This window comes from Hypanus sabinus, chromosome 12, assembly GCF_030144855.1.
Source record: "Hypanus sabinus isolate sHypSab1 chromosome 12, sHypSab1.hap1, whole genome shotgun sequence".
Lineage (NCBI taxonomy): Eukaryota > Metazoa > Chordata > Chondrichthyes > Myliobatiformes > Dasyatidae > Hypanus > Hypanus sabinus.
In genome coordinates, this window is record NC_082717.1 from 28,270,950 (window position 1) to 28,284,864 (window position 13,915).

Consider the following 13,915-nt stretch of genomic DNA (forward strand, 5'->3'; position numbering starts at 1 on the left):
CCTCTTTTTTTTAGATATTTACAGATCAGGAATTTTTTAAACACTGTACTTCCTACCTTTCCAAATCTGGATTGTATGGGTATTTTGGAGAAAATTTTAGAATTAAATCCTTTTCAGAAAGGTGTAATAGCAAATGTTTACAATATAATTATGAAAATACGTTCAGAAGTTTCTTATAAAATTAAGAATGATTGGGAAAGGAAACTTAAGTTTACTATTCCTATTGAGAAATGGGAAAAAATTCTTCAATTAGTTAATTCATCCTCTATATGTTCCAAGTATTCATTGATACAGTTTAAAGTTGTGCACAGGGCTCGTATGTCCAAGGATAAATTAGCTTGTTTTTATTCCCATATAAATCCTGTATGTGACAGATGTCAATCTGAGATAGCTTCTCTAACTCATATGTTTTGGTCATGACCATCTTTGAAAAAACATTGGCAAGATATCTTTGATATTATTTCCACGGTATTGAGTATTGATTTACAACCTCATCCTATTACTGCAATCTTTGGTTTACCAATGATAGAGTCAATTCATTTATCTCCTTCTGCTTGTCGGATGATTGCATTTCTTACATTAATGGCTAAAAGATGTATTTTGTTGAATTGGAAAGAGATTAATCCCTCTACCACATTTAATTCGTTTTCTCAAACTATGTTATGTTTAAATTTGGAAAAAATTAGAAGCGTCATACATGATTCTTCTATTAAATTTGAAAAGACTTGGAGGCCATTTATTCAATATTTTCATATGATGTAATTTGACCTTTTTCCAAACCTATTTCTTTCTGCTTCTGGTTATATACATGTAGAGAGAATCGGAGCTGATGACACTTATGAATTTTTTTCTTTTCTAAGATATTATAAACAGCCCATTTTTTTCTTTTCTTTTTTCTTTAGTTAGTGGTTAGCTTGTTAGAGTAGTTTCTTTTTTTTAGTTTTATTTGGGGTATAATTTGTTTTCTTCTTTTTCTGTTTTTTTTCATATTGTTACATCTAATTTTCTTGTCTTGTATACATTACATTTGTGTCATGTATGATTTTGGGAGACTCAATCATTTTTTTCTACCTATTGTTTATATATCCTTTTATGTTAACTTTTAATTTTGTAATCCCAATAATTATGTATTAATTATTGTATCATTTTTGTTATCTTAATATGCTGATATTAATAAAAAGATTGAAAAGACATTTACGCTCTTATGGTTGAAGGTAGCCATGACAGCAGAGATTACCGAAGCCACAATCAGACTGGAATAAACTATTGTTTCATCAGGGATTAATACTCTTTCATGGAAGAATTCCATTCAATTCTATCCCAACCATAACATACTTGGCAGGAATTTCACTACTTAGCCCGGCAGCAGCTAAAGAGTACCAAACATTGAAAGAGTTTGAAAATCCCCTAAAAACAGGGCACCACATCGGAGAAGCAGGCACCTAGTCCTCATGGTCATTCCTAATCTTCCTAGTGAATGCCAGAAATTGGGAATTGTGACAATAATAACCTTCGTGACATGGAAAGACAAGCAAAGTGACTAAATGGTTATAAAACTTTGCAGCAAACAGAAAATCAGTCACCTACCTCCTCATCCTCCAGTACTGCATCAACTTCAATGTCTATTGCCCTGTAATAAGACACATGAAGATAATTCCAATTGACATTCCAGTAGCACCTCAATCATAATTAATTTTTATTTTGTTTACTCTAATTTTCTTCCATTTTCATGCTTTGAAGCCGTGAACTGACAAATAAATGCTGGGAGTCCTGCTGAAGGGTCTTGGCCTGAAACATCAGCTCTTCATTCTTTTCCATAGATGTCATCTGATCTTCTGAGTTTCTCCAGCATTTTGTGTGTGTTGCTTTGGATTTCCAGCATCTGATTTTCTTGTGTTAATAAATGGTGGGATCTGGTTCTGCAGGCCCTAGCAACTCTTCAATGTTCCACTCAAAGACAAGTCTCAGTCAGAAACTGCTTGCAGACTACTTCACTCTGGTAGCAGTCCAGGATCTGGAGAATGGTCATAAAGGAAGCAATGGAAACTTTGCCTCCCCTACAGCTGTAGACATTGATTACTTCAGCAATGAAAGGAAAATTCCTTGACTGTGAAGACCACGTATAATGTGAAACAGAAATGAGAGGAAGCTTGGCCAAACGCATTCATGGCATGCAATTTAATTCTATCCTGCATATTCAAAAAAGATCCTGCTCGACATAGTCTTTAATTATGTAACTGTGCCAGTTGTTGTAACAGCACAGAGGACATTTCCATCCAGTGGACTGGTAGAGGGACAGATAAAGGTGTCATAATGAAAAACAAAATGGCAGCATCACTTCCCAAACGTGCCCTTTGAAAGGTAAATTACCATTATTAGTTACAGCATCTTCTAATTTAAAATTGCTTGATTTGTGTTTTTACTACTTACTCTACTTCAGCTTGTTTCTCTGTAAATATACGGATTGCAAAGTCTCCATCTTTATTTGGCTCAAAAGTGGATGGTACAATGAAGTATTGTCCGGGTGGAAGAGCATGTCGGTTCATGACCTCTCGCAGGTTGATGAAGGTTTCTGATCTAGCACGGGACGCATGGGTCATGAAAAAGTCCCTTCTCAGCTGAATATTAGTTTGGCCTTTATACTAATTTGTAGAAAGAGAGAAAAAATTACTTGTCAATGTTTTTGAAATACCCTTTCAGCACAGCATGTAAAATATCTTGCATTAAAGATATAGGCTACAATCTGCAAATCATCAGTATAATACATCAATCTACAATGACAGCATTAGCAACAGACAAGAAACAGAACAGTACAGAATACAAAGCATATTCCCATAATTCTCATTGTTTAGACTAGTCTTCTGTTGCATTGGAAAGTTGAATTAGAGATGGACAAGAAAATGCCAATTTTCATCTAATTTGTGTTATAAATGCATGCACTGGATTGTCTTAGCAAGGAACTACATAGCATCCAAGGAGTTGACTTTTATTGCAGAAAACTGGATTAAAAGACAAAAACATGGCATTTATAAGTGCAGACTTTATTTAATCAGGACATCCCATAGTACTTTACAGTCTACAGCATACTTTTGAATTAAGCCCTTTGGATATAGGAGCAGAATTAGGCCACTTGGCCCAATGAATCTGCTCCACCATTTCATTGTGGCTGATCCAATTTTCCTCTCAGCCCCAATCTCCTCCCTTCTCCCCATATCCCTTTATGCCCTGACTATTAAATATACCCAATAACTTGGCCTCCATCATTGTATTAACTCTATTAATGTAGGGAAGAGACTGAACAAACACAACAAATTTAGAATTCAATAAAGCTTGAATAAATCACAGGAATATTGGGAATACTATTTAAAAAATAGTATTCCAAATATTCCCAATAGTATATTGAAATCATTAATTGGAGAACATAATGTTAGATTGTCATGCTAAAAAGCGGGTATCTCAGCTGTAAATAATACAGCTTGTCTGATGCATGATTCCATTCAACAAAACAGAATTCTAGTCCCCAGTGATTTCTGAAATAATTAACTCTCAACTCTAGAACTAAAAGATGAAAGTTGATGCGGGTTCACCTCTTTAAGAAAGAACCTCAAACTCACTGGTTTCTTCTCACCCCTTACAAGGATACAAATTGCAAGTTCATAGGCACAACACCAACTGTTACAGAATAGAGACCATCAGATCCACCCTCATGCACTGTCTGGTTCATGATAGAAGGAGTGTTACTGGAAGAAAACCATTTACCTGATCTTCCTTCCAGAGTATCATGTATAAAAGTAATTTAAGTATAATGATAACTGAAGAAAAGGTACCAGATATTGTATAAATGGACTTAGCAAGGCCCTGCCTGGGAGGTCAGTCGACAAGGTTCGGTGGCATGGCATTCAAGATTGGGTGGCAAAATGGATTACACATGGGCTTCGCGGGAGAAGCTACAGAGTGGTAGTGGATGGTTGTCTCTCTGAGGTCGAGCTGTGACAGTGGAGTGCCACAGGGAATTGCGCTGGTCCGTTGTTGTTTGTCATAATCTGATTAACTGCATCAGCAAGTTTGCAAATGACACCAGGATTGGGATTGTGGTGGGTAGAGGGGAAGACTAGCAGAGCTTGCAGTGGGATTGGACTGGCTGGAAAAAGGGGCTGAAAAATGGCAGATGGAATTTATTGCAGACAAGTGCAAGGTATTGCACTTCAGTAGAACCAGCCAGGATAGATCTTACACAGTGAATGGCAGGACACTAAGCAGTGCTGTAGAACAAAGTGATTTGGGAATTCAGCTCCATAATCCATTAAAAGTGGTGTCACAGGGAGATAGCATCATAAAGAAAGCTTTTGGCTCATTGACCTTCATGAATCAAAGTAGTGAGTACAGGAGATGGAATCTTATGTTGAAGTTATATGAAATGTTAGTGAGGCCTAATTTGGAGCATTGTATGCAGTTTTGGTCACCTACCTAGAGGAAAGATATAAATAAGGTTGAAAGCGTACAGAGAACATTTAAAAGAATGTTGCTGGAACTGGAGGACCTGAGGTGTAGCAAAAGATTGAATGAGTTAGCATTTTATTCCTTGGAATGTAGAAGATTGAGGGGAGATTTGATAGAGGTATTTAAAATTATGAGGGGTCCAAATAGGGTAAATGGAAGCAGGTTTTTCCCACCAAGGTTGGGTGTGACAACTAGAGGTCATAGGCTAAGGGTGAAAGATGAAATGTTTAAGGGAAACACAAGGTTAAACTTCTTCACTCAGGGAGTCATGAGTGTGTGAACTGAGCTGCCAGTGCAAGTGGTGCATGTGAGCTTGATTCAACATGCAAGAGAAGTCTGGATAGCTACATGAATGGCAGGGGTTGGGAGGGCTATGGTTCCGGTGCATGTCGATGAGACTAAGCAGCTTAAATAGTTTGGCACAGACTGGATGGGCTAAAGGGCCTGTTTCTGTGCTGTACTTTTCTACAACTATAAAAGCACACTTACCAGTTCTTCATCAGCCCTCTCAGGATCAGTTTGAAGATCAATTGTGCAATATTCAATGAGTTATTATGAACTAACTAAATGGTGCCTACATGTAAAAATCTGATTAAATGTGCATCTCTGGAACATAATCCAACATACCTCATCAGGGACCTGCAAAATAAACAGAAGGGTAAATGAGCCTAAAGGCTTTCATAAAAAAGGCTATAAAAACTGCCTGAACCATATAAATTGAGCACAACTAAAGTCATGTATTCAGATACAGAATTAACATGAAAGAGGTATCTTAATAACATCAGAACAGGGTCTTCATACTAAAATGTATTTTACACTGGTAAAATATCAGCACCAAATAATGCAAACACACTTACACTAAGAGCAAATGGGATTGTCTGTCATCATCTGTCCCCACAAGTTGCTCTGTTTCAAAAATCTTTCAAGTCATTTCACAGAACAGACCCACTTGTTTTGTTCTATCACAAAAATAATAACTCAAATCATTCCATCTTTCTTACTATATGTATGAGGTAGTGTCCAAAGATTCAGTGTCCATTTAGGAATCCGATGGCAGAGGGGAAGAAGTTGTTCCTGAATCACTGAGTGTGTGCCTTCAGTACTTCCTTCCCGATGGTAGCCATCTGAAAACGGCATGACCTGGGTGATGGGGTTAATTAATGATGAATGTCACCTTTTTGAGGCATCGCTCCTTGAAGATGTCCTGGATACTACAGAGGCTAGTGTCCATGATGAAGCTGACTAAGTTTACAAGTCTTTGCAGCTTATTTCAATCCTGTGCAGGAGAAAAACCCCTCCTCTCGTACCAGCCAGTATTCCCTTTTACTAGCTCTGGTAGATTTTAGCATTAAAAACATACTTGGAGGCTGGTCTAGGGATGAATGGATTTAATCTCAAGACTAGTGTATTACCAACACCACACCATCATGTGGTATTGTGGCCAGAGATAGCGTACTGTCTTGCCAGCAATTATTTATTGGTACTTCGATCACTTGGGAAATCCTCAAGAGGCAGTGCCTCAAGGAGGTGGCATCCATCATTAAATACCCTCACCATTTGGAACATGCTGTCTTCACATTAATACCATCAGGGAGGAGCTACAGGAGTCCGAAGACCTCTGCTGAATGTTTTAGGAACATCTTGTTTCCTTCCACTATCAGATTTCTGAACAGTCTATGAACACTACCTCGTCCTTTACACTGTCAATTTATTTTTGTAATTTATTATCACTTGCTGTCTTGCACTGCACTGCCGTCACAAAGCAACACAGTTCAGCTCATATGAAAGTGTTAATAAACCTGATTCTGATTCTGAGGGTGGTGGAGGCAGGTACTCCGGCAGCACCAGATGCAAACTTGAAAGCAAATTCCATAGGTGGCTTTAGGCCATGTGCTTGGAAGTTTGGAAAAGATAGTGAGGGCTTCAAAGGTTACAGGGAGAAGGCAGAAGAATGGGGTTAAGAGGGAATCTAAATCAGCCATGATTGAATGACAGAGCAGACACAATGGGCTGAATGGCCTAACTCTGCTCCTATGTCTTTGTTCTAAATGGGGTTAGTATAGATAGGTACTCAGGCAGTGCAGGCACCTTGGACCCTACTTCTGTGCTGTATGACTTCATTCTGGAGATTTGAATGCCAGATAAAACCAACCATTGTCATATTTTTGATACAGAGACAACAACAGATCCCAGGCGCTTGATGCTGCATCATCACTGAATAATGGAACCAATAAAATTAGAGGATTATTAAATGAATTTAAACTTACAAAGATACAGGTTAAGTGCAGGAGTAAACAATAGCACCTTGAGCCCATTCCGTTTTTCAGTATTAACACTAGCAATATCTTTGGTAATTTTTTTGTGTTGAATTTATAAATCCCAAAAAGGCATTTTATTGGACTTCCTTCACCTTTTAGTTTATACAGCAGTAACAGGCAAAATGTTGAAACTTGCCTCATAGATAGCAAAGCCTACAGTATGCATGTCCTCTCCCATTTTCCGTTGCTGTCTACGATTCTTCTGAATCACCCCAACTAGAAAACTGCACAACTCATCTTCATCATCAGGATCTTCATCTGCTTCATTCAGAACAATCTTAAACTGAGGATTTGTCCAAAATGTCTCTGTGAATGGAAACCAAGAGGCATTGATGTTAAGATATGCAACAACTGATGAATGTATACATAACAGAACAAGCAAATCAGTTTCACTTTCCTACTCCAATCTGAAAATGTCTGGGTAATGTGGGATATGAAGGCATGATTATTATGTACTGAGATAGACTGACAACCCAGGGGACTGGACTATCAATCTGAAGCCACAAGTTCAAATTCTGCCATGGAAAAAGGGAAACATTTCTGCAGATGCTGGAAGTCCAGAGTAACACATACACAGAGTGCTGGAGGAACTCAGCAGGTGGGGCAGCCTCCACGGAAAGGAATAAAGACTCGAGGTTTCAGGCTGAGTCTCTTCATCAGGATTCGAAAGAAAGGGGAAAGGAACTAGAATAAGGTGGTGGGGTAGAAGGTGTTAAGTGTTGCCAGATGTGGGTGAAGGTAGGTGGGTGAGGGAAGGGTGATGAAGTGAGGTAAAGAGTGGAAAGGGGAAAAACTTGAAGAAGGAATCTGATTGGAGAGGAAAGTGAGCTATGGGCAAAAAGGGGAAAGAGGAGGGGCACCAGAGGTGATGAATGGCAGTTGAGAGGAGAAAAGGAACGAAGGGAGCCAGAATGGGGAATGGAGGAAAAGAAAAGGAGGAGGGGCAAGAAATTACCAGAAGTCAAAGAAATTGATGTTAATACTGTCAGGTTGGAGGCTACCCAGATGGAATACAAGTTGTTGCTCCTCCAACCCAATAGTGGACTCATTGTGACAGTAGAAGGGGCCATGGACCAATATAGGGGAATGTGGACTGGAATTAAAATGGTTGGCCAGGGGGGAATCCTGTTTGTTGCAGATGGTACCAAGGTGCTCGACAAAGTGGTCCCTAAATCTACATTGGTGAAACCCAAAGTCAGGACCAGACCAGTGCACCAGATACAGTGAGTGACACTAACAGATTCACAGGTAAAGTGTTGCCTCACTGGAAGGACTGTTTTGGGCCCTGATTGGAGAACAGAAATTTGAATTATGTAATCCAGAATAAAAACCTGACTTCAATGATCTGATCTCAGTCTGGCCTACGTGCACCTCCAGAACAATTGGCATAATGCACTTTTAATGCTGGGTTCAGAATTTTAGAGCATGGAGGTTATCATACACCTGTATAAAACATAAGCAATAGCTGGAATCTTGGGTTCAGTTCGTGCCACCACAGTAGGAAGGATGTGACTGCAATGGAGAAAGATCAGAGAAGATTCATTTGGATATTGATTAACAAACACGAGGAAATCTGCAGATGCTGGAAATTCTAACAACACCATACACAAAATGCTGGTGGAACGCAGCAGGCCAGGCAGCATCTATAAGGAGAAGCGCTGTCGACGTTTCGGGCCGAGACTCTTCTCAGGACTAAACATCGACAGCGCTTCTCCTTATGGATGCTCCCTGGCCTGCTGTGTTCCACCAGCATTTTGTGTGTGTTGTTGTTTGGATATTGATTGCCTGGATCAGAATTCTTCAGATATGAAGAGGATTGGATAGCCTGGGCTTGTTTACTGGGAGAGGGAGTGGGTGTACAAAATTACAAGAAACAGTGTTGTTGGGTAGATAAAGTGTTGAAAAAAATACAAGGATAGTGCCAAGATTTGAACGTTGACAGTATGGAACAAGCTGTCAACAGAAGGTAAGTGCAGGTTTAATTGTAACATTTAAGAGAAGTTTGGACAGGGACATGGACAGGAGAGGTATAGAGGGGCTATACCTTGGGTCTGGTTGATGGAACTTGACACAAGATCAGGCCCAAAAAGAACTAGGTGAGTCAAAGGGCCTGTTTCTCTATTATAGTGCTCTATGACTTTATAAATTGGGATGAGTATAGACAGATACTTGATGACCAGAATAGACACAGTGGGCCAAAGGGCCTGTTTCTGTGCTGTCTGATTATGTTTGAAATTGTTCATATTAATAGCTCTGCCAGCTATGCCCATTTCTTAAAACCTCAATCTAATGAATGGATAATTACAAAATGTTAATGAACTTTGTGTGTTGTATCATTGTTTGAGCTGCTATTTTATCACCTGCATAAGACAACAATTTTAAATGGTTAACAAGTCCCTTTAGTAGAAGCCATGTGGAGAACAGGGATAATTTGATGTTAAGGTAAGACTGGAGACATTTAATAGGAACCCGGTGGGGGGGGGGCAACATTTTCACCCTTACAGTGACCAGTATTTGGAGCGAGCTGCTAGTGGAAGTGGTTATGGTAGGTACATTATTAACATTTATGTCATAAAGAAAGATCTATAGAGATATGGGTCAAATGCAGGCCAATGTTGGCTGGACGGGTATCTTGGTTGGCGTTGAACAGCCAGGTTAACACGATATGGTAATAAGCCTGATTTAAAAGGGCCCATTTTAATGCTCAAAAAACCTAAGTATTGAGAGAATAGAAGTATTGTCTTACTAATTAGAAAATGGGATAAGCAGGAATTTCATTTAATAAAGCCAACTAAAAAAATTCATAAATAGACTGAGTCTTGAAACAGAAACCATACCAAAAAATGTTTTCTTGTCACTAAGTTATCTTTGGATGAAGTAAAGAAAACATATTAGCAGAGCCAGAGTCTTTCCAACAGTTTGGTTCCAAGACAGTGTTACCAGGGAATACACTGGATTCTACAGAATTACAATGATGAGGAAAATAGTAATTTTATACTTGGGTAGTTTCGACATCCCCCTGCAGAAGATCCAGTTCTCCAGGACCCATTGTGAACAATCATGCTCCATTTATGAACTTCATCACTGGCAAGTGTGTCAGGGGTGAGATTGCAGATTTCCACTCGAGAGAAATTCCTTAGAAATTCAGAAAATGCCATCCTAGAATGTGGAGATGTAACAAAATAAATCTGAAACTCTCTCAGGACAAAATCCTCACCTTGTCAAAGTATTGCAGACATTTATGAATGGACTTGTTTCTTATGCATTAAACGAGGTGGACAGACTGATGTACATTAATTACTACATAGGAATAGTAATTTCATCCATCTATTCTGGTGTTTGTTCAGAATCAGGTTTAATATATGTCATGAAATTTGCTAACTTAGTGGCAGCAATACAATGATAAATAAGTCAATTACAGTAAGTATGTATTAAATATGTGTATTAAATAATTAAATTAAAAGTTGTGCAAAAGCAGAAATAAAATAAAAATAAAATGAGGTAGTGTTCACAGATTCAATGTCCATTTGGGAATTATACAGCAGAGGGGAAGAAGCTGTTCCCGAATTGCTGAGTGTGTGCCTTCAGGCTTCTGTACTTCCTTTCTGACAGTAACAATGAGAACAGGGAATGTCTTGGATGATGGCGGTCCTTAATAATGGACACCACCCTTCTGAGACACCAGTCCCTGAAGGATGTTTTCACTAGAACTCAAGATGGAGCTGACTAATTTTATAACTTGCTGAAGCTTCTTTCGATCCTGTGCAGTCGCCAAAGTCATTTAGATCACATTTCTTCCCCATGCTGATGTTTGGTCTGAACAACAACTGAACCTCTTGACCATGTCTGCGTGCATTGAGTTGCTGGCACATGATTGGCTGATTAGATATTTGCATTAACAAGCAGGTGTACAGGTGTACCTAATAAAGTGGTCACGAATGTACACCTCATTTGGCATGGACACACTGAGCCACAGGGCCTTTCTCCATTCTATACAATACTACAAATCTATGACATTAACTCATCTACTCGCATTAGATCTGTTTCATTTTATTTCTAGCCTACCTGAGTGCCTGTCTAAATTTCTATTAAGATAGTGATTTCATCTGATACCACGAGCAGCAGAAAACTCCAAATATAAACTCCCTATACAAAAGACATTATTATCAAATCACATTTACAGCTCCTTCCTTTCACTTCGAGGCAACGCCCTTTTATTTTTCATGCCCTAACTAAAGGAAAACAGATTCTGGGATTCTATACCTCTCATAATCTGATATCCCTCTATCAGGTTACCCCTCAATCTCCTTGGATCAACAGAAAATAAGCCCACCCTATCCAACTTCTCTTCATAGTTGATGTCCAGGCATCATCCTGGTGAATCTGTCCTACACACTCTCCAGTACAAACCACATCCTTCTGATAATGCGGCAAGCAGAACTAGAATGGCCTAACCAGTGTTTTAACCTCCCAACTTTTACATTTTATGATCCAACCCATGAAAGCAATTGTCTTTCATCTCCACTCTATCTACCCAAGATTCCACTTTCAACGAACTATGAACCTGAACCACAAGGTCCCTCTGTTAGTCACTATTACTTAGTGTCCTTACCATTTACTGTATATAATCTATTTCTATTTTACTTCACATCACACTTGTTGGGAATAAATTCCATCTGCCCACATTCCACTCAACTTTTCATCTCAGCTACTCCCTTCTGCAGCCTTAGACAAACTTTCCTGCTATTCACACCACCGGCAACTTTCATTTCACCCAGAGCCTTAGTTATAATAATTTAAGATTATAATCATTACAATTACAAACCTTAGTTAAACATTTCCATCCAAGTTGTCAATTTAAAAAGAAATCACAAACAAGGGTCCCAGCACTGGTTCCTGTGCTATACAATTGGTTGCAGACTCCCAAAAAGAGAAACATCCTATGCCCCCTTTTACCAATCCAATTTTCCATCTTTTTAGCCAGTTTGAGTTGGATCCAATGTGCCTTAAACTGCTGGACCAGACTATAATATGGGACTAGTCAGTTGTAATGAAAATTCCTTGACCCAAAGCTAAGGATGCCACCTGAACAGCAGAATTCTTCCATCATTTTCTGTTTTTCTTTAATTTCTCCATCTTCTGCAGCACTTTTTTCCAGCTAATATATCAATGTGGAAGCCAAAATTTCAATCCAAACCCTTTCACATGCTTCTTAAAAAGGTTTCTTTGGACCAGAGCTTTATAGCACTCACATTTAATCTTAAACTGTAAAAACTCACATGCTGGATTTCATGGGTCCCCGATAATCCAGCGTATTTGTAATCCCATATTGCCTCCATGATTCACCAGCTGCCTTCCCGTCAGGATCAGTTACTGCCACCTGAACAATGTTCCTATTTGCCAGATAACTAAGCTTTTACTCAAGGTTTCTTGATTCAGCATCCTGAGTTACTAGCCTCACCAATTCTAACCACGTTCACAGCAATTATCAAGACTGCAGTCATGAAGTAATATAGCTATATGGATTTACTACTCTGGGATGTTGTCCATCAGGTGACCTATCCACCTTAAGACCTTTGAGTTTGCCTAGCACTTTTTCCTTTGTAATAGCAATGACACTCACTCCTGCTCGCTGACACTCTCACACCTCTGGCACACTGCCAGTTTCTTCCACAGTGAAGATAGATGCCAAGTACCCATTAAGTTCATCTGCCATTTCTTTATCCTCCATTGCTACCTCACCAGCATCATTTTTCTGGTCCAACAGCAACTCTCACCTCCCTTTTATGCTTTATATAACTATAAAAAAATTTGGTATCCTTCCTTATATTATTGGCTAGTCTGTCCTTATAATTTCATCTTTTCCATTCTTGTAGCTTTTTTAGTTGCCTTTTGTTGGATTCTAAAAGCTTCCCAATCATCCAACTTCCCACTCACTTCTGCCATCTTATATGCCCTTTTCTTGGCTTTTATGCAGTCCTTAACTTTCCTTGTCAGCCACAGTTGCCTACCCCTGCCATTTGAGAACTTCTTTCTCTGTGGGACATATCTATCCTGTGCGTAGTGAACTATTCCCAGAAACTTCAGCCATCCCTGCTCTGCTGTCATCCCTGCCAGTATCCTCCTCCAATCCACCTGGGCAGCTCCTCTCTCCTGCCGCTGTAATTCCCTTTATTGCATTGCGATACTGATACATGAGAGTAATGCTTCTCCCCCTCAAACTTAGCTTTACCTCTATCTCCACAAGTTTGCATGTTGAATACCTCCTTTACACATCCAGCTACCATATTGCTTAGTTTGTCATTGAACTATTTATAAAATCAAGGAGAAATTCATTTTTACCAGAATTCTCCATTCTCCGATCGGTCACAAAGGCGCTCTCTTTCTTCATCAGGGACACATCCCCACTCTGATGCACTGGAATTAGATGAAAAGTGTTACAAACCCCATAATTGGGTGACTTACCAGCAAAGATAGGGACGTCCGTTGAAGTCTGATGATACTATTTTTAACAGTATTTATTAGTAAAAATACACAAAAATAATATCAATGCAAACATACAGATAATATACGTCATCAATACTGAACCTAAAAGTGCGGGTATAATAATAATCAATAAGAAATAAGCTCTATCGTTGTCTAGGGGATAATGTATTGTCCGAAGGAAATATAAAGTTCACTTAGTTCATGCAGGCTGCAGCCTTTGGGAACCGCTGGGTTGCAATGGTTGGAGAGATTTGGAGAAAAACTTGCCGATTTTCCTTTTATGATTTTGATCCGTCGGAGTCTCGTTGTTCACTTGTGGCCTCTCCTTTAGCTAAACCGTTCTTCCGCGGTGAGCCCACCAATCCCAGGCAAGGGAAGGATGCACACGAGCCCCCCACCGGCTGTCGCTATTAAATGCTGTCACAGGATTTCTAGCATTTCTCCTGGTGCATCTAAAGGGGCTGTTCCCAGGACCCTCTTTTATCCTTACTCACGGGGTCTCAGATGTCAATCAGGTGGGGATGATGCAATCCCTCAACCAGCCCACTCTGGTTGTCCCCTGAGGGGTTTCAATGAATAGTACAGTACTCAGTACACAATTCCGTCTCCAA

General features: G+C 39.4%; 1 protein-coding gene across 1 annotated transcript in view; it reads right to left on the reverse strand.

Moving 5' to 3' along the window:
• LOC132402724 (calpain-2 catalytic subunit-like) overlaps nucleotides 1-13,915 on the reverse strand; it is a 99,624-nt gene that overhangs the window by 20,411 nt on the left and 65,298 nt on the right. The window contains exons 8-13 of the mRNA XM_059985689.1: nucleotides 13,161-13,235; nucleotides 9,817-9,977; nucleotides 6,955-7,124; nucleotides 5,128-5,139; nucleotides 2,431-2,642; nucleotides 1,588-1,630 (exon numbers count right to left, since the gene is read on the reverse strand). Of these exons, the coding sequence (XP_059841672.1) occupies nucleotides 1,588-1,630; nucleotides 2,431-2,642; nucleotides 5,128-5,139; nucleotides 6,955-7,124; nucleotides 9,817-9,977; nucleotides 13,161-13,235 (673 nt within the window). The remainder of the gene's footprint in view (nucleotides 1-1,587; nucleotides 1,631-2,430; nucleotides 2,643-5,127; nucleotides 5,140-6,954; nucleotides 7,125-9,816; nucleotides 9,978-13,160; nucleotides 13,236-13,915) is intronic.